Source organism: Myzus persicae, unplaced genomic scaffold (genome assembly GCF_001856785.1).
Source record: "Myzus persicae strain clone G006 unplaced genomic scaffold, MPER_G0061.0, whole genome shotgun sequence".
Classification (NCBI taxonomy): Eukaryota; Metazoa; Arthropoda; class Insecta; order Hemiptera; family Aphididae; genus Myzus; species Myzus persicae.
The window spans coordinates 521411-539846 of NW_019104255.1; the positions used below are offsets into that span (position 1 = coordinate 521411).

At 28.1% G+C, this 18436-nt stretch overlaps 1 protein-coding gene across 1 annotated transcript; it reads left to right on the plus strand.

Annotated features, from left to right (window-relative positions):
- The first annotated feature begins 3351 nt into the window (after positions 1 to 3351).
- Positions 3352 to 10578, plus strand: LOC111040499 (retinoblastoma-like protein 1). The gene is made up of 17 exons (XM_022324431.1): positions 3352 to 4041; positions 4122 to 4261; positions 4336 to 4536; positions 4634 to 4821; positions 4889 to 5049; positions 5111 to 5243; positions 5719 to 5798; positions 5865 to 6040; positions 6097 to 6307; positions 6384 to 6587; positions 6680 to 6860; positions 6941 to 7128; positions 7463 to 7642; positions 7700 to 7814; positions 8331 to 8455; positions 8533 to 8709; positions 10161 to 10578. Exons 1-17 carry the CDS (start codon positions 3892 to 3894, stop codon positions 10332 to 10334), a joined length of 2784 nt encoding a protein of 927 aa, XP_022180123.1. The 5' UTR covers positions 3352 to 3891; the 3' UTR covers positions 10335 to 10578.
- Positions 10579 to 18436: the final 7858 nt, after the last annotated feature.

Sequence of the window (18436 nt, forward strand, 5' to 3'; positions counted from 1 at the left end):
TACCTATATATATGTATATATATGTATATGTATATCTTTAACCGTGGTTTATACATATCTATTCTGTGGTTGTAGCGCGATTATAAAGAACGCTGATACAGCGCGCGATGCTTAACCTGTTCTTTATTTACTTGAGTTGAAATCACAGTTAAACTAGTTAAAGATAATATACATTTTCTGGCACGAACATAGTATAATATACTTATGTAATGTACACAGTTGTAGCACAGAATAAATGAAATTTCAATTATTCTGTGGTTGTAGGCTTAGATCCACGGAATCTAAAAGCCTCTTACCAACAAACACTAACCAATGATTATGCTCTGAATTCAGATTGATATAATGATATTATTTATTCTTTATTTTAACAATGTATTGCCGTGCTTTAAATACGTTTAGTATAATAAAACTATACTTTTGTACTTTTACATTACATTTATTATGATTAAACAATAGAATATATATTATATATTTTAATATATAATAAAATATATTTAGCCGTGATATTTATTTATTTGAATTAAAATAATAGTCATAATAACACATACATGTTTACACAACATATTATACTCAATACTGAATAACATCGCCTCTTAGAAACTAGTTCTTAACGTTTATTTACATTTCTATTATTTCTCAATATCTTGATACCTACTGTCCTAATTTTATGGCGGATTAGAGAATTCGAATCTAGGACGTCTGATCATATATTTTGAGTGAAACCCAAGAACCTATTTTCCAATTTATTATATTGATTCAGGGATAAATGTATTGTTCCTCTTAGTTCAGAGTGGAAACATCTAATTTCCAGGGAGTTCACCATTAGGCATTAATTTACAATATTTATATAAATGTAGAAGATAAATTACATTAAGATTTATATTTAAATCTAGATTTATGTGGTATAATTTTAATATTATTTAATATTTTAATAACAATAGATAAGTACAATAAATTCTATTTTTCATGGGTAGGTAATCAATAATCATATACCTAATATATTATGTATGTAATTGTAATATAATATCTTCATAATATTCAAGATAAAGTCAAATATCAATTACTTTACCTTTAATAGAACTATATACAAAAGTACCTTTAATACATATATTGATACTAAAAATCGTTTATGATACCGGTTGTAGTGACCGGCGCATCCGAGTTGGGTCCCGAATACTAGGGGCTAATCACAAGTACTATACTAGTTGGGTCCCGAATTATTATACGTATTCCACTAGTTCCTGAATATTTTTTGGTAAGTACTACACTACACTAACATTTTCATTCCCATTTTAACAGACTGTCTATGATCTATTTAGACCACAGGTATGGTTAAAAATGTTTTTTACAGTTCTTTTAAATATTAAAGTTTAAGTAATTGATACTTAGTAAAAATATTATACAATAATATTAATACAATTTTATTAAATTAAAAATTAAATGAAAAGTTAATACTTATACGTAAATAATATGACTATTGGGATATTCGTAATAAAAAAAGACGTAAGTGGTTTTCGAGCATTCGTGTTATAATTTCAGTATTATCGGTAATATCTGATAATTTTTGACATATCTTATAATAAACTATCTGGAACAGCGATAAATACCGGATAAACCTCGACGAGTTGGTTAGGTTAAAAAAAACTGTAAAAAACATTTTTAACCATACCTGTGGTCTAAATAGATCATAGACAGTCTATTAAAATCACAGATATATAGAATAAATTTATTTTATGTTAGTTTATTCTTTATATCTGTGATTAAAATGGAAAGGAAAATGTTAGTATAGTGTAGTACTTACCAACAAATATTCAAGAACTAGCGTTGTAGTTAAAATAATTCAGGACCCAACTAGGGTAGTACCTAAAATAATTCGGACCCAACTATAGTGTAGCAATTATAAATTCGGGACATAACTCGGATGCAGCCGTAGTGAGTAGTGACATATCTGGTTTTATGACCTTAAAGTAAAGGACATAAAAAAGTGCATAGGTATTTAAGTTTTATATATTAAATTTGATCGGTAATATTATGACTATTGGTTATTACGTCCTATTTTCCTTAGTCCCTAGCTTGAACTTTATTATAAACGATTTCTATTGTTGAACACAATATGTTTAATTAAAATACAAAATACTGTAGAAAAAAAGCTGTATGGTTTCCTATGGACGGGTGCCAAGCAATTATTGGGCTAAATTTTAACTACATGCTTCATACAAAAATATAAAATATTTGTTTACATTTTACTACCCAGAGATTGGGCCATAAAAGTATAGCACACAAATATACTATTAATACGAATATATAACGTTCATTAACTGACTATTATTTTATTTCAACAAATGTAAATACAATTCGTCAAATAATAAATATTTTTCTTTCAAATACTTCCATACAGATTCAACAAATTTATAATAAAACAAGGTCCATACAATTAGTCAAGAAATAAATAATATGAAATACATTTTTTCTTATACTTAAAAATATAATACAGAACAAGATCCATAAGGTTAGTCAAATAATATGAAATAATTTACACAAACACAGTTATCGACAAAATCGATTTTTTTTTTCAATTTAAAAATGAATAATCGTAAATGTGTACCTAAAAACAAGACTTGGCGCCTATTTGAGACAGTTTTGACCAAATCACATCTTCATGTATAGGTAATAATGTAATATAATATAACTACAGGTAGCTTGAATTCAAAGATCTGTATTTTGAATTTTCAGTTTTATACAAATGTACAATATAGTAAGTAGTAACAGACCCCTCCTCTCAATCAACGTCAGGGTGTTGTTTTATTGTGGTTTTATTCTAATAGCATTGGCGGCAGTAGTTTTCCCTCCAATATTCGGCGGCGATGGCCGACAACAACAACACAGAGAAATACGCGCGCGCGTTGTTGCGTTGTTGTCGGATAAAAAATTGAGCGGCGGCAGTAGCCAGCAATGCCCGTCTTTGTACACAATTACCTATATACCTATGATAGTATAAAAAACCATAACAATATTATATGGTAGGATCGTAAAAATATGGTTTTGGTTCGGGTCGGCGCACACGTCACGTATCTACCCAAAAATATATTATCAGTAACGAGTCATACATTGGAGTTGCAATACGAAGTCGCACCTATAAACTATAGTAGTTTATACCGTACGCGTCGAGCGTCTTCCTAGAGATCTGACTGACGGAGAGGTTACGACTTACGATCACACCAAGTTATTTATATCATTGCCGCCGCGGTAATCACACGTCCAGCGGGCGGGGCGCCATGTGACGTCACCGTCCGCCCGCCAGCCCGGCAGTCTAGTCCGTCGACCCTCCTCCACCTCCGCCGCACAGTGCACCGCTGTACTGCCGTAGCGCGCGTAAAAACAGACCGTAACTTATGTGTCGGCGTATCCCCCGTCGGCTTTTGTTGTCCGCCTGATTTCCCGCCATCCACTAAAAAACATCGTCTTTCGTGTAGTCGTGTGTTTCTACCATCACCGTTGTGTTTTCCTCCGTTCGTAATATTCATTACTCATATTATCTATTTACGCTAGCGACGTTCGCGCACAATAATTAAATAGTAATAGCGGCATCAACGAACCATAATATTCCGACCGTGTACGGCGTTTGGTGTGCGTCGCGTCGTCATCACCGCTACACTATACGTCTGTATATTATATTAGATTTCGTCGTGTTTTTCCGTGTTACTAAATCACACTAATAAATTTCGGTTTTGATACGCACAACGTCGTATACTCTTAGATTTGAGCACTCTCCGCTCGCCCCGCAGTAGTTATGCGATCGTCGTCGGACCCGCAATAGGTGGTTCTTTTGGTATTTGGTCGACACGGGCACTATCCGCTCTACGGCGGCAGTGACAGTAACTCTCAGTCACCATGGGTGTACCAGTGGGTACAAACGTCCTGGACGAAGACGTCTACAACAGCAAGTTCTTGGATCTGTGCAAAGGCCTAAATTTGGACAAGAATGCTGCCAGCCGTGCATGGGAGACCTATCTGGCTGTCAAGGAAAACTATTCTTTGGACGTATGCATCCGCTTATAAATCCTATCTACTGCCCTTCTCTCCCATTTATTGTTATTATATTATGATTTTGTGTGCTGTAGGGTGATCCAAGTCATTGGTTGGCCTGTGCCATATATGTGGCTTGTCGCAATGTCACTGAACATACAGTTGGAGACAGTGAAACATTGATTGAGGGAAATTTAGTTAGTTTAACACGACTTCTTCGTTTGTGCAATATTAGGTAACTCTCCCAAGAGCTGATAAAATTTATCAAATCATTTTATGCAATGTTCATTAATTGTTCTTTTTCCTTAGCCTCATTCACTTTATTGGTAAAAGCAAAAAATGGGCAGATATGATCAATATGCCACCAGAATTGCGTCGTAAAATAGATAAATTGGAAAAAAACTTTGCTGTTTCAATGGTTATATTTAAAAAATTCCAACCAATCTTTGGAGCAATGTTTAACAATACCAAAGACGAACAAACAAAAACCCGTTGTTCTAAAAAGCAAAAGTATGCTCATTAATTTAATCATTTATCAAAACTACTATGTTAATGCGTATTATAAAATAATATTGTATTAATATATTAATTGAATTATTTTTTTTAGAGTGACATGTTCAGCCTCTAAACTTTTTGAATTTTGTTGGACATTGTTTGTTGTTGCTAAATCTGAATTCCCAGATTTGAGTGAAAATTTGGTTAACTCGTATCATTTGTTATTGGCTTGTTGTGATTATGTGTACACAAATATTCTTATTGCCGATTTAAGAGACTTATTGAATAAATCCTTTGGAGGTAAGGTTTTAGAATGATAAATATTAAATGATGTAGATTATAAATTATAAATAAACAATTTTTTCAGGCCTACCCCATGATTTTGAATCTACTTCTTATGTTGTACCTTCAAAGCCTATTTGTATAATTGATTATTTATGTCAACAATATGATGGTATAACTACTGATGCAAAAGTTATAAAAGAGTACTTCTGGAAGACGAATCTAAAAAAATTAATTGAAAGAAAAGTAAATATTATTTTCTGGTGTGGTTTCTCAAAATTAATAAATTCAAATTTATTGTTTTTAGGTATTAAAAGGAGATCCTGAATTAAATTTACTTTTAGATGTTGTGAACTTTGATTTCAATTATAAGGCAATCAATAAACGCTATGAACAGTATGTCTTGAGTGTTGGTGAATTTGATGAACGAATATTCCTTTGTAAGAAATGATACTAATTCAATTGTTATAAACTTAATATGTAGTTGTTACAGGTTTTTACTATATTCTATGCATGTAGGATAGAAGCAAAATAATTAACCAAAGATTTTTATTTAATAGATTAATATTATTATTTTTGGCAGTTTGTATGTGTTGACTAATCTAATTATCCAGAATTCTGAAACCGTATTCAAATTTGTCATAGTTATCTCAAAAACCAACTGCATTTCTAAACTAATATTAATATGCAAAGTTTTAGAGGGTTTAAGAGTTTAATTTCAAAAAAGTTGAAAAGATATTTTCAACTGAGGTTTATGACTAATTGAAATATGTTTTGAGAATTTTATCCAATTATTAGAATAGACTGTGCAAATTGCATAAGATAGGTATTGATAGAGCACACACCTATGATCTAATTCATCTAAGTTAATTTTTAATATTGATAAGCTATATTGCAAATATTTTTATTTTATAGCTGAAAATGCAAATATTGAAATTGGAGCATCAAATGAATGTACAACAGAAGATTTGGCTAAAGAAATGAAAAACAAAAAAGTATTAACATTGATTAGAGTGACTTAATTCAGCAAAAAAATAAGTTATATATTTTATATATTTTAGAACAATTTATTTAATCAACAAACACCACTTACTGGACGAAATCATTTAAAACCAAAAATTGATTTATCTGATGAAAGTACACCTGTAAAAAATGCTTCTGAAATGGTATTCAAAATACAATCTATTTTGGCAGATTGCTCACCTTATCCATCTGACAAATTATACACATTGCTAAAGTAAACTATATATTAAAATGTTCTTTATAGTCAACTAATTCTTTTTTTTTCAACAGGTCATGTTCAGCAACTTTAAAAAGCGAAATTGAAGATCTAATTAATATGTTAGGTACTAAATTCTGTTCACAATATTGTCAAGTAGATCATAATTCTGCATTACATAATGATTTTGCTGAAAAAAGATTGATTATGGCGAAGACATGGTTTTACAAGTTGTTTGAAAATATTATTGCAAAAGAAGCAAAAAATCCTAAATATGACATTAAAGTGTGTATTACATTAAATAATAAATGAGTTTGCGGAAAACTTATGTATTATATTCTTTCACATTTACATTTTTTAGAATTTAATTTGTCATGCTGTATTTCACGAGACTCTTTTTGCGTGCTGCTTAGAAATGGTGATCTTTGCTTATAATTCACAACGTGTATTTCCATGGGTACTTAATGCACTTCAAATCCATCCTTACCATTTCTATAAAGTAATTGAAGTAATTGTTCGTGTCGAGGATAAATTACCTCGAGATATGATCAAACATTTAAATAGAGTATGTTTTTTTATATTAATATTGATGTATAATTTTTACTATTGTATTATGGTTAACTGTTTAATATTTTCTTTTATTTCTATTGTCTGTAGGTTGAAGAACAAGTTTTGGATAGTTTATCTTGGCAATCTGAAAGTCCATTATGGGACTTAATTAATAGAAATAATAAGCTGATTCCCCATTATGATGAAATCGCTTTAGTTTCTTTAACCGGAGGTGCACCAGTATCCAATTTGAATCACAAGATTGAAAATAATCGTTTTGCACATAAAGGTATGTTTCTTAATATTACCATTTATTTACTATATCATTGTGTGGTTTAAATACATTTTCATTTTGTTTTAAATTTATAGATAGCCCAGTTTCTGATAGATTTATATCTCCGGCACCTGGACAACCAAATATTAAAATTGGCAAACAATTTACTGTGAATGAAAATAGACAATACTTTTCAGTTACATCAAAGAATAATGGTGTTTCACTACCTACTGTAACTGGCCCATTAAAAAAAATTGGTACTTTAGGATTATTTTTCAGAAAGGTAAGCTATTTCCTTAGTTTAACAAACCACTCCTCACCAAAAATTGTACATGAAAAACATTTTTAGTTACAATCATAAACTATAACTTTTAATATTGATTTATGAATACAACCCGTTCCTTCTGTGTTTTTTTTTTGCATGCCTAATCACTTGTTTATTTTTAAGCTACCGATTGGCAATTTTTATACATAAATAATTAGTAAATAAATATAATGTTAAACAAAGTGCTTGTATGTTTATAACTATAACATATTAGAAAGTTAAATTTTATTTACATTCTTCTAATTTTTCTCATGACTGGTTTACGTAATGGTAATTTTATCTGTAATTTCAGTTTTATAATTTGGCTTCAGTACGCATGCAAGATTTGTGTTATCAATTGAGTATAAACGATGAAGATTTAATGCGAAAGATTTGGACGTGTTTTGAACATGTTATTATTGAGCATACAGATATGATGCGTGATAGACATTTAGATCAGATATTGATGTGTACCATTTACATTATTTGCCGAGTAAGATTAATTTATTTTGTTGTAAATATTGGTTAACATTTAAATGTATTGTTATAGGTAGTCAACTTAAATTTGTCTTTTCAAGCAATTATGAAATGTTACCGAACTCAACCACAATCTGCTTCACATATATACAGAAGTGTTTTAATTACTCCTCGAAATCCTAGTCAAGGTATTTCAAATATTAATTTTATTATATTATAACTTATAATGAATACAATTATAATAGTTCAGAGAATGAGAAAGCTGTCAATCGGTAATTAATAATTGTATACCTAATCTACCAAGTACCAAATATTGCAACTACATGACTTTCTGACCGTCATTCAAAGTTCAATTTTCTTTTTCTTGGTTAACATTGAACAACTGTAGTAGATTATTTCAAATAGTTATTATTAATTATTCAAGATCTGCCAATTGAAAAAAACTTAGTTCCTGTTATTCTGGTAACTTTCAGAGTGTGTGTAGAATGTGTTTTATTGGAAATATGAAAAATTTTGTAATAGGTAGTCTATTATTATTTAAAATTAATTTCTTTATTGTTTCTTACCAATTATAGCCATATTGTTGGGGTTAGATTTCAGAAATGAGATAATGTTTGATTCACTATACTTAAATAATTGTATTTCTTCAATATATCATATTATCATGTATAATTCAATTAAAAAGAAAATTGATTTTTTTGTAGAACATACAGAAAATGAAGGAGCACGGCGAGATCCTGAACAACGTATTGATCTTATAAAATTTTATAACACTGTATTTGTTCAAATAGTTCGGGATAATGCTTTAAAATATTCTACTAATAGTTGTGTAAGTTATCCAGATTTTTACTTTCAACCTTAGTTTTTAAAATATTTAATATTTGTAATTGTTGTTTTATTGATTAGAATGATAATCTTACTCTATCTCCTTTACCTGCTACTAAGACTCAATTGCAATCACCAACTACACGACGAGTCAATGATCGATTACCAATATTTATACGTAAGTTGGAAGCCCAGGCTAGTCCAATTAAATCACCAATTAGGCCATTGAGTTACTGTATAAATCAGAGTCCTAAAAAAGTAAGTAAATTAGTTTTTTTTATATTAATGATACAAATTCTAATATTTGTGAAAGTTTTTTATTTATTATTAATTTAAACCTTAAATTGTTTGTGGCTCGATTGGTCTAACCTCTTCAAGTAGATAAAGCATAGTATAAGTCTTCATTAACAAGCCATAATATCCTCTATCTTTTTTTTAAGGGATTTAATGTAGGGCATTTTATTGAAATATAGCTATTAATGAAAAATTAAAATGTATTTTTAAAGCAATTTACTAGTGGTCACATTTTATCACTGTTTTAATCATTGCATAATTTAAAAATGCGTAAAGAAAAGAAAGTGGTTTTTGTACGGTTGTAACATTGGAAGTTTGTATGCAGAAACAATACTTGTAGATAAATAAAAAAATTGTCTCAACTTTTTCATTGTTTTACTTCTTATGCTCTGCAGCTTGTGTATGCTATAAATAATAAACTTGTTTTTAATTTTAATTTTGAGACTTATATGATCTAATTATTCAAGTTGAAATAATGTGAGACAGGGTTTCCTAAAATTCAGACTTAGGGTAAAATACTTTTAAAAAGTATTCCAAATACTTAATAATTTTTGTTTTAAATAATAAACAAATGGCACTTTTTTTCGGTGATATTTCAAATTGGCACCTGTACATTTAGTTTAATATTTCTAAGTATAATAATATAATTTAAGTAGTTAATACTTGATTTAAAATACATTTAATATTGTAAAAATGTCTAGAAAAACAAGAAAAACAATTATAATTGTAAATAAAAAGTATGTAAAAAATATTCTGAATACTACCCAAGATTGCTAAAATTTTATGGTTACCGGCTATATTAGGTCAGTACGTACTACTTAGTACTATTAGGAACATAATTGTGAGTTTGGACTCTAGGGTATTCTATTCTATTTTTATTTTATACTTATAAAACTAAATTATGGCTGTACTTCTGATATTTTTTAATTGCTGTTTGAAAAACTTTAGATCTACCTGTTATTAAATTTTCAACCTTTTTTTTATTTGCAAGCAAAAACTGTGTCATACATTAGTCTAAAAAAACATCATTAAATAGCTCAGAAAAGTCTAAATACTTTTTTTTCAAAATTGCATCATGTCTTGGAAATGCATTTGTAAACATTTGTTTAACATTTCGATTCTCCGAACTCTCAGACCTGTTTTTTCTGATTTATTTTGAAAACTTCTGAGATATTTATATTTTGATACCCCTAAGTACAACTGTACAAGCTTGATCCAATTTTTTACCAGAACTTTCCCTCAAAGTTGACAATCATAAAATGTTTTTTTTTTAAAAAACGTACCTTTAAAAAAAATATAATAATAAATAATAATACTCAAAGAATTTAAAACCATGTGATAAGAATAATTAGGCTATCTTATGATATTATTTTTATTTATTGTAATTTAATATTTTGTATAATTTTGCTTTATAGGATCTAGAAAATATAAATATGATAACGATGCGAACAATTGCTAAGAAAAGAAATATCACTGATGGACACCATGATGGGCCGATTGCAAAACAAAAAACTCCTTCTCCTCCAGTTATAACCAAACGATTACAGGGTCTGTTAGAAGAAAGAATGGAACATAATACTGATAAGTAACATATATAATATATTATGTTCATCTTCAATTTTCTATCTTGTGAATTTTTACTCTAGTATTTAATGATAAATTAATAAATTAATAATTAGATAAAACTGTGAATCAGTTTATAGAAACCGACATTTTAATCTGTAAAAGTTTTTGTGACCTGATAATTTTTTTTAGGTTTTATAGTCTTATACTATTTTATAGAAAAAATATTTTTCCATTTTATTAATTAACAAATTGTGTGTGTTTGTTTCAACTTAAAATCTGACACTGAATAAATAAAGTATAATCAAAATTGGTTTTAAATATAGGGCACAACTCCAATTCTAAAATCATAACATTTTTGGCTGAGTAATTATACATTTAAAGTGTTAGTTATATAATTTATTTAAGCTTATATATTAGTATTAATTTAATACATCATTTTGTTTTGAAAACATCTCAATTTTTCATTAAAAACAGGTTTGATACTCTGGATCTCATTCTCATTTTATATTTCTTGTTATTTGCAATGTTTTTTTTTTAAATCTTTATTTTTCATCCTTTACTACAATCCTTTTTCGTATTAGTTAATTAAGATATATTGAATATTATTTTCCTAGATCATTTATTTGAGGTTTTTATCTGAATCGTGTTTTAATCGTTTAATGATTATTTATCACTTTAGAGATGTATTGTCTTATCATGAATAATATTTTTCTAGTATTTTTATTTTGAATTGTATCTATTAACAACCACCTTTTTATTAAATGTTGACCTTAACATAAAAGTTAAACTATAGAATTATTTAGTATATTAGAATATTATTTTAAGAATAACTCTAAATGTTTGTGTGGGTGTGATAGAAGTATAAAAAAGTTATGTATCCATAGGAATTAAAAATTGAAAATTAAAATTATGTTTCCATCACTAAAAGCATTTATATAATATGTATTGAATGATATAATAGTATAATTGTTTAGTTTTTAATTAAAGTTTTCAATATTAGTGCATTAGTATCTGTACATTATAATATTAATAACCTATATTAGTTAAATGAATTAAAGTAATTTTATAAGTAATGATAACACAAAATTATTAGTAGTATTTATTTATTTGTTATTGCTCGTATAATTACTTTAAAATATGATTTGTAATAAATTAAATAATTGTTTTTATTTATGAATTTCTTTCAAATTCAGAACTATATAAATTGATAAATCATATTTTAATTATTTTAAAAATCAAATGCCAATTCTATTCATTTAATTTATAGACAACCATTTGGTGTTTTGTAATTTTATTTGAAAATTCATAATTTGGTGTTATATTTATATTTTAATGTAATCTTTAGAACAGAATTAACATTTACCCCAAATATTTATAATTATTAATATTTTGTCCTATTTAGTTTGTTTTTGAAATACATAGTTACTTATTAATTTTTTACTATACTAAAAATAATAATTCTTTGTGAGTGTATTTTAAATTAACAAAAAAACATATTATTTTTTATACATAATACATTTAATTTTTAAAATATTAACATTATACTATTTTAATTGTTCTTATACATTCAATTTGAAAAATGTCAAACTTATATGTTCCAACCCTAAACCTTACATAAATAATTGAAATTGTAGTAAATATTTATTTTAGCATCAATAATATTTTGGTGTACAGATCAATTTTCAACAAACTTTTATAATATATGACCTTATATTGTTCATTGTTCTCTTAAAAAATATTGCTCGGCCAAATCAATAATAGTACATATTTCCTTAAAAATTTAACTCCAATTTATTAGTTTTAAATTTTAAAAAAATATGCTAATTCATCTAAAATATAACCTTATTTCTTGGCTGGTCATTGTTTTTAACCTTATCTTTTATACATTTTAGATAATATTATGGTATAAAAATAAAAAAAATAAACATTGTATTGGTTTCAATTTTATACATGTCCTGTCTTATTTATTATGTTTAAATTTTACTGATCAATTTTAAAATTAATTTTACAACATGATGATTAATATCTAACTTTCAAAATTTTAATTAAAAATGTTATAGTCTATTAATATAAATAATATACAATTTCAATATAATTTTTTGGTGATATGATTTTACTTGTTGGGCTTAAAAGTACAATAGTATTTTATAGTTATTTTTTTCATCAACTTATTCATAATATAAATTTATTTATTTTTAAAAATTGTTTTTTACATTGTTTTTAGATACACATTGTATAATTATTTGTCTCGAGAGTTATTTTCAATTTGTTTGATTATTAGTTTTAGTTAATTATTATGTAGCTATGATATTATGTTATTCAACATTGTCTCTCTTTCTATTCATTTATTGGAAATGCAATATATCTTTATTATTTACTTTAAGGTTGTTTATTATAACTGTAGCAATTAAATTAAATTAAATTATAATTCATTACACAGGCTATATTTTTGTGTGTATTGGACTTAGTTTTTGATTGTGTGCTAATATATTTTACAGATTTATTGTTAAAAAAATGTGTTTTTATTTGCAACTTATCAGACGTTGATTCCATTAATGTCATTTTAGTGGTGTTACTGGTACATATGTTTTTCTTGTTTTTCCCCTAATAATAATTATTAGTGTGAATAAATACTTGTTAAAACCTCCATTAGACTAAGTTTGGTGATGTGCTTAAGTTTTTAATAGTCACCTACTTATATAATTCATCCTACCGTGGTAATATGATAAACATTTTTTATTTATAATCATAAAATAATTGTATAACAGTATATTCCTTCTAATCCGATACCAAGCCTTAATAAAGATGAAATGTACAAAAACTGTTAACACACACAGTTATACAATATATATAATATTTAGTCAAGACTTCAACTTAGTCTAGTGACAATTTTTTATAAATGGCATATAACCGTACCTAGGTGTGCTGTAAAATGCCTAACAAAACGGGTTCAAAATTTTTTAATCAGTAGAAGTTTGCTAACATAAAGTTGTGCTATTGGATTATTGTTGGAAGCACAAAAGTTAAAATGCTCTATCAGAGACATAAGTCTAACAAAGTCTGGGAGTAATTCATCACGATCCAACAAATTTATTGGGCATATTTTATACGTGTCCTTTATGGATGTGTTGCTAACTTAATGAGAGTCACATATTTGTTTTGATTTCATAGGGCTGCTTGAGCGAAGGATCATTGTTTGGAATTGATTTTGCGATTTCAGGAACACATCTCGTCGGCGCACAGTATAGTCTGAAATATCATTATAAAGTTGAAAACAAATAAAACAAAGGCGGAAAATTGGGTACCTCTGCTGTACAGTAGTTGTCGAGCATGTCGTTGTAATGGGTGTGTTATATTTGAATATAATAAAAAAAATAATTAAAAATAATTATTCAAAAATATAATAAATTCTATGGACATTCATTTTTATTAACATCCAAACCGTTAGTGTTAATAAATTGGATGCTTGATTGATCCTCTGAATTCACTGAGAATCAAATATTTTTAATAGGTACCTAGTCTGTACGACTGTACTTTGACAGTTAATTAGGTATTTATTTTATATTATATTATTTTTACTGCAGGTTGGTATAGGTACCGTGATTCATTTTGCACTATAATAGTACCAAATAGTTGTCTGAACTTTCCATGAAATTAATTATTGCTGCTCACTACTCAGTGCCTATTATATACATAAATGATAAATGAGGATAATGCATTGCTATCTCTAACTCTCCTATACCTTTATTTATGCGGTTGATATTTGAAAATTAAATGTTTCTGTACATATTTAGAATTTATTCAACTGCTGTACCACTGAATGTATATATATATATACATGGGTATCGTCGCACACTCCTACCGACTACCGACTACTATTGTGTCGCGTTAACATCTTGTAATATTAAATATAATACGCTTACGTTGGTATACAAAAACTAGATGACAATACTTTAGGAGGGAGGCACTTACAGTAAACTTTACTGCAGTTATCCTCTCAGCAGGTCCGTTAAGGTTAACCCTCCACTATTGCATACTATAATGTACCATATATTATAGGCTATAGCTATACAAAATAGTAATGTAATATATATAATATATATGTAGCAGCATATTATACCACTTTGTTTATTGTTATCTACCTATCATTGGCGGATTCTTACTATAAATTCACTTCTTTAGTATTGTATTTTTCTGTAGGTACTCAATATAACTGCAATTTACGAAATATTTACAAAACAATTAGAATTATTGTGTTCGCAGTTTAGAATAAATCGACAATTAATTTTGAGTTGGAATATCGCTTATTTTATATAATAGAAATACAGCAGACACTGATAAATGCCAATATACAAGTTATATGTAGGTACCTACGTATACTTAGAGGTGTACTCTGTACATAAAATTACGTGTGAATTCAATGATACTCTAGTATCCTACGCCTTTCCTTCTATCATAAATCCTTTGAGCTGTTGTAATGCTAATCAGTAATCAGCAAATGCGAAATGTTAGCATGTTATGTATTATAATCGTTTACCGATCCCACAGAACATGGCTCTGAATTCTGAAACTGTAAACCATAAAAAACTCGAGTTTCTTTAAAGGGTAGACCCTTAAATACAATATAAATACAACCTAATTGAGTTTTTTCCCTAATAAAGATTATTATTATTATTGTACCATTTGTACCTATGTATTAAATAAATAATAATATAACCTATACTGTTGATCATAAAATTCCACTGGTCATTGTAGTCACTTGTCTACACTCTACACACTGCTCATTCAACAACTACAAACGTGAACAAAGGATCCTAGTTGAAAAAAGTTTCAGTGAGTGCTCTTAATTAATACGAATCTTAACGGGAGGGGGGGGGGGGTGTTTGGATAAAATTTTTAAATTTCACTTCCCAAAAAATTGTAGAGTTCGCAGTTGGGTGTAACATATTAGGCACTATGCTAAGCGGTTATCATTCAAGTGGCCTGCCTTTTGATGGACCCGAAGTCCGTCATTTTCTACTGTACCGACACGAGGCAGGCCGTGGGCCACTAAAAATATATTGACAATTTGATTATTTTATAATACTAACTTTGAGTCTACGAAAATCACATGAATATATGATATTATGCAAATTATATTAATTCAATTTACTGGCTATCGTATTAAGAATAACAATATAAATGAAAGATAAAATATCCTAGGCCGACAAACCGTTTTTACTCAGAATCGTTTTTCTCATACCGTGAATTCAAATTTAACCTCATACATTACAGTGGTCCACTTATAACCTACTTTACAGCAGTGCGCCAGTGCGTCACCCTCTAACCAGCTTTTTTTATTACTATTTTGTTCAATTTTTAAGTTATTAAGGATTTTTTTGGTGTGACATTTTAGGTACGTTTTTAGGTTATTAACATCCTATCTTTAGCAACAGGTACGTATTTAGGCGGGAGACAAGTCTAATCTGTTGCCTATAGTGCCAAATTTTTTAGTCCATTTAGAGGAAGGTAAATTTATATTGGCATATTATCATTCTGTAAATAAATTTATTTTAATTATTACTATATTAAGCTTCTGTTAAGATTTTAAAAGCAATTATTACAGTTCAAAAACGTATATTTTTTCATCAATAATTAGTCTAGAAATAATATAAATAACTACAAAAATATTAGAGGTCAAATATGAACTAAGAGAGGTATTTTGAGTTGAAATTATTGAAAATTGAATCAGAAATAACGAATAAGTAAAGTAGATTTTGAAGAATAACGATCATTTTATTTTCAAAACTCCTGTAATTTAAGAGAAAGTTATAAATGTATCTACATTATTATTATTAAAACAATTAATATTTAAAAAAAAATTCAATAATAATAAATTTATTTTTTTTCAGTTTATATTTTATTTTTATAATATAACATAGTACATTATACCTACCTACCATAACTATACCTACTCGATTCACTCAATATAAACTATAATAATATGTGTAATAGAACTGTTTACAATTAGAAAAAAAACGGTGTACCCTCTTATATGAAATCTTTGTGTTAATTTTTGTTTTACTTAGTAATTATTTTAGTGGAATCAGAAATTTCCTATCGTACTTATTTTTATTTTTATTTAAAAAGAAAAAAAAATATTTTCAAAATACAGGGTTTCGTAGATGAAAGTCTGTGTGGTGTATTTACGTAGTACTCATAAGGTTAGGTTTGAAACTAATGTATAACTATCGAAAATCTTACACAACGCAAAACAAGATTTAAATAATTCTACTCACGAGTACTTTGGTACCTACGGATCTGACCCCTGACACTAAATTCTATTTTGTACTAACCTGCTATTATTATGGTTCAACTGCAAAAATATGAATACTTGATGTTAGTCATAATATTCAAATTTTAATTATTAAACTTCTGAGTTTTGATAATTGCTGCATAAACCTTGCAGAATAGTGCTATGTCAGAGGCTGTCTCTGAATTTTCTTCTCCTGGATTCTAAGGATGTCTTGGTCTATTAACCCATTCAGGCCAAAGTTCCTTAATTTCATTTATTAGGGAATTCAAAAATTCTCCAGAATTGTCACTTTGAAGAATTTTCGGTACATCAGAAGTTAGAAAAAATGTAACTAAATTAGACTGCTCTTTTACTTTCAAGAGGTAATAGAGATATACATTTTAGGTGATGTTCCCGGACTCCCAGTAGTTCAAAATTCATTTATATTTCTCAGGTAAAATAGGTAATATGACCGGAAATTCTGGAATCAAACAAGTCAACTTGACCAATCTCTTTGAAGGAGTCTTCATTTACAATTGGCTTGATTACTAATTTTTGATTCACACCTCTCACAAGTTGAACCTATGTAGTACCTAACTATTATTTATATAAATAGAAAAGTTTCAATAGCATTTTCTACACACACCTTCGTATAACCATGTCCAGTACGTTTATGGCCACCATATAAGTCGTTGGCACTTAGTCTTTCACAAAAGTCTTCGTATGATGCGGAACACTGGTAATAAACAATAATATATTATGTTACCTTACATTTATTTTGGAGTATCTACCTACCTATTTTTCGGTCACGCTTAATATCTACATTATATTTGTGTTAAACATAATTATCGCATCTTTTCTTATCGCACCTTTTAAAAATGTAGTATGCATTTATTAAATTTAAATATAAATATATGGTATACAGTAAATATTCAGTATGGTGGCCTGATGTGTATAACTATCCTAGAGAAACGTTAAGCCGCCACGTTTTTAATGGCACTATTAATAGCTAATTAGTAGGTAATTATATTAACTATAATATTTTTAATGTCTTTGTACGTACGAGCTGAAACTCATCGATTAAAAATTAAAAATTATCCATAAGCACCGTTTATATATGCTAAAAACATATATTTGGGAGCTTCGACTTTCACAATAATTGTAATAATAATCGTAATTTATTCATACAATTAAGTTATTCGCACCTAAAAACTATGAGAAATTAATAAAGAGCACTTGTGAATAATGTTGAGCTATTTACCCAAAACAGTTACGCATACAATTTTAGGGACTACATAGTTATCCCTATGGCCTATTCTCGTTTTAGGATGTCCAGAGCATCCCTTTATAAGAAAGGTGAATAACTTTATCATAATGAGTAAACCAACAACGATTGGATAAAGAGTAAAAACAAATGATTTACGTCGAAATGTCTTTATAACCCCCTAATTAAATTTTAGGAAACTTAAAAAGTAATTGAATACTAATGTCGAAAAAATTGTATAGGATATCAGTGGCAAATCACAAAATAATGGCTCATATACAATCACAAAATTTTGAGTTGGGGTTGCGTTATGGCCAATATCATCTCCACCATCTCCACTAAAAACCACTTGTAGTTAATTAGGGTTTGTAGCACAAACGATGGAATTCAAGCACAAACCAGCACGAACGATAGGCTTTGGTTTAAATCCAAAATTCAGAGGTATTGTGCCAGGGAAATGTACCTACTTAGGTAGGTACTTTTGTGTTTAATTTCGTGTCAGTAATTTCTAAAAAGATTGATTTTTTCTCATTTTTCTATAAAACTCATTTTTTGATTAAAATCATCCATATTTTATAAAATAGGTA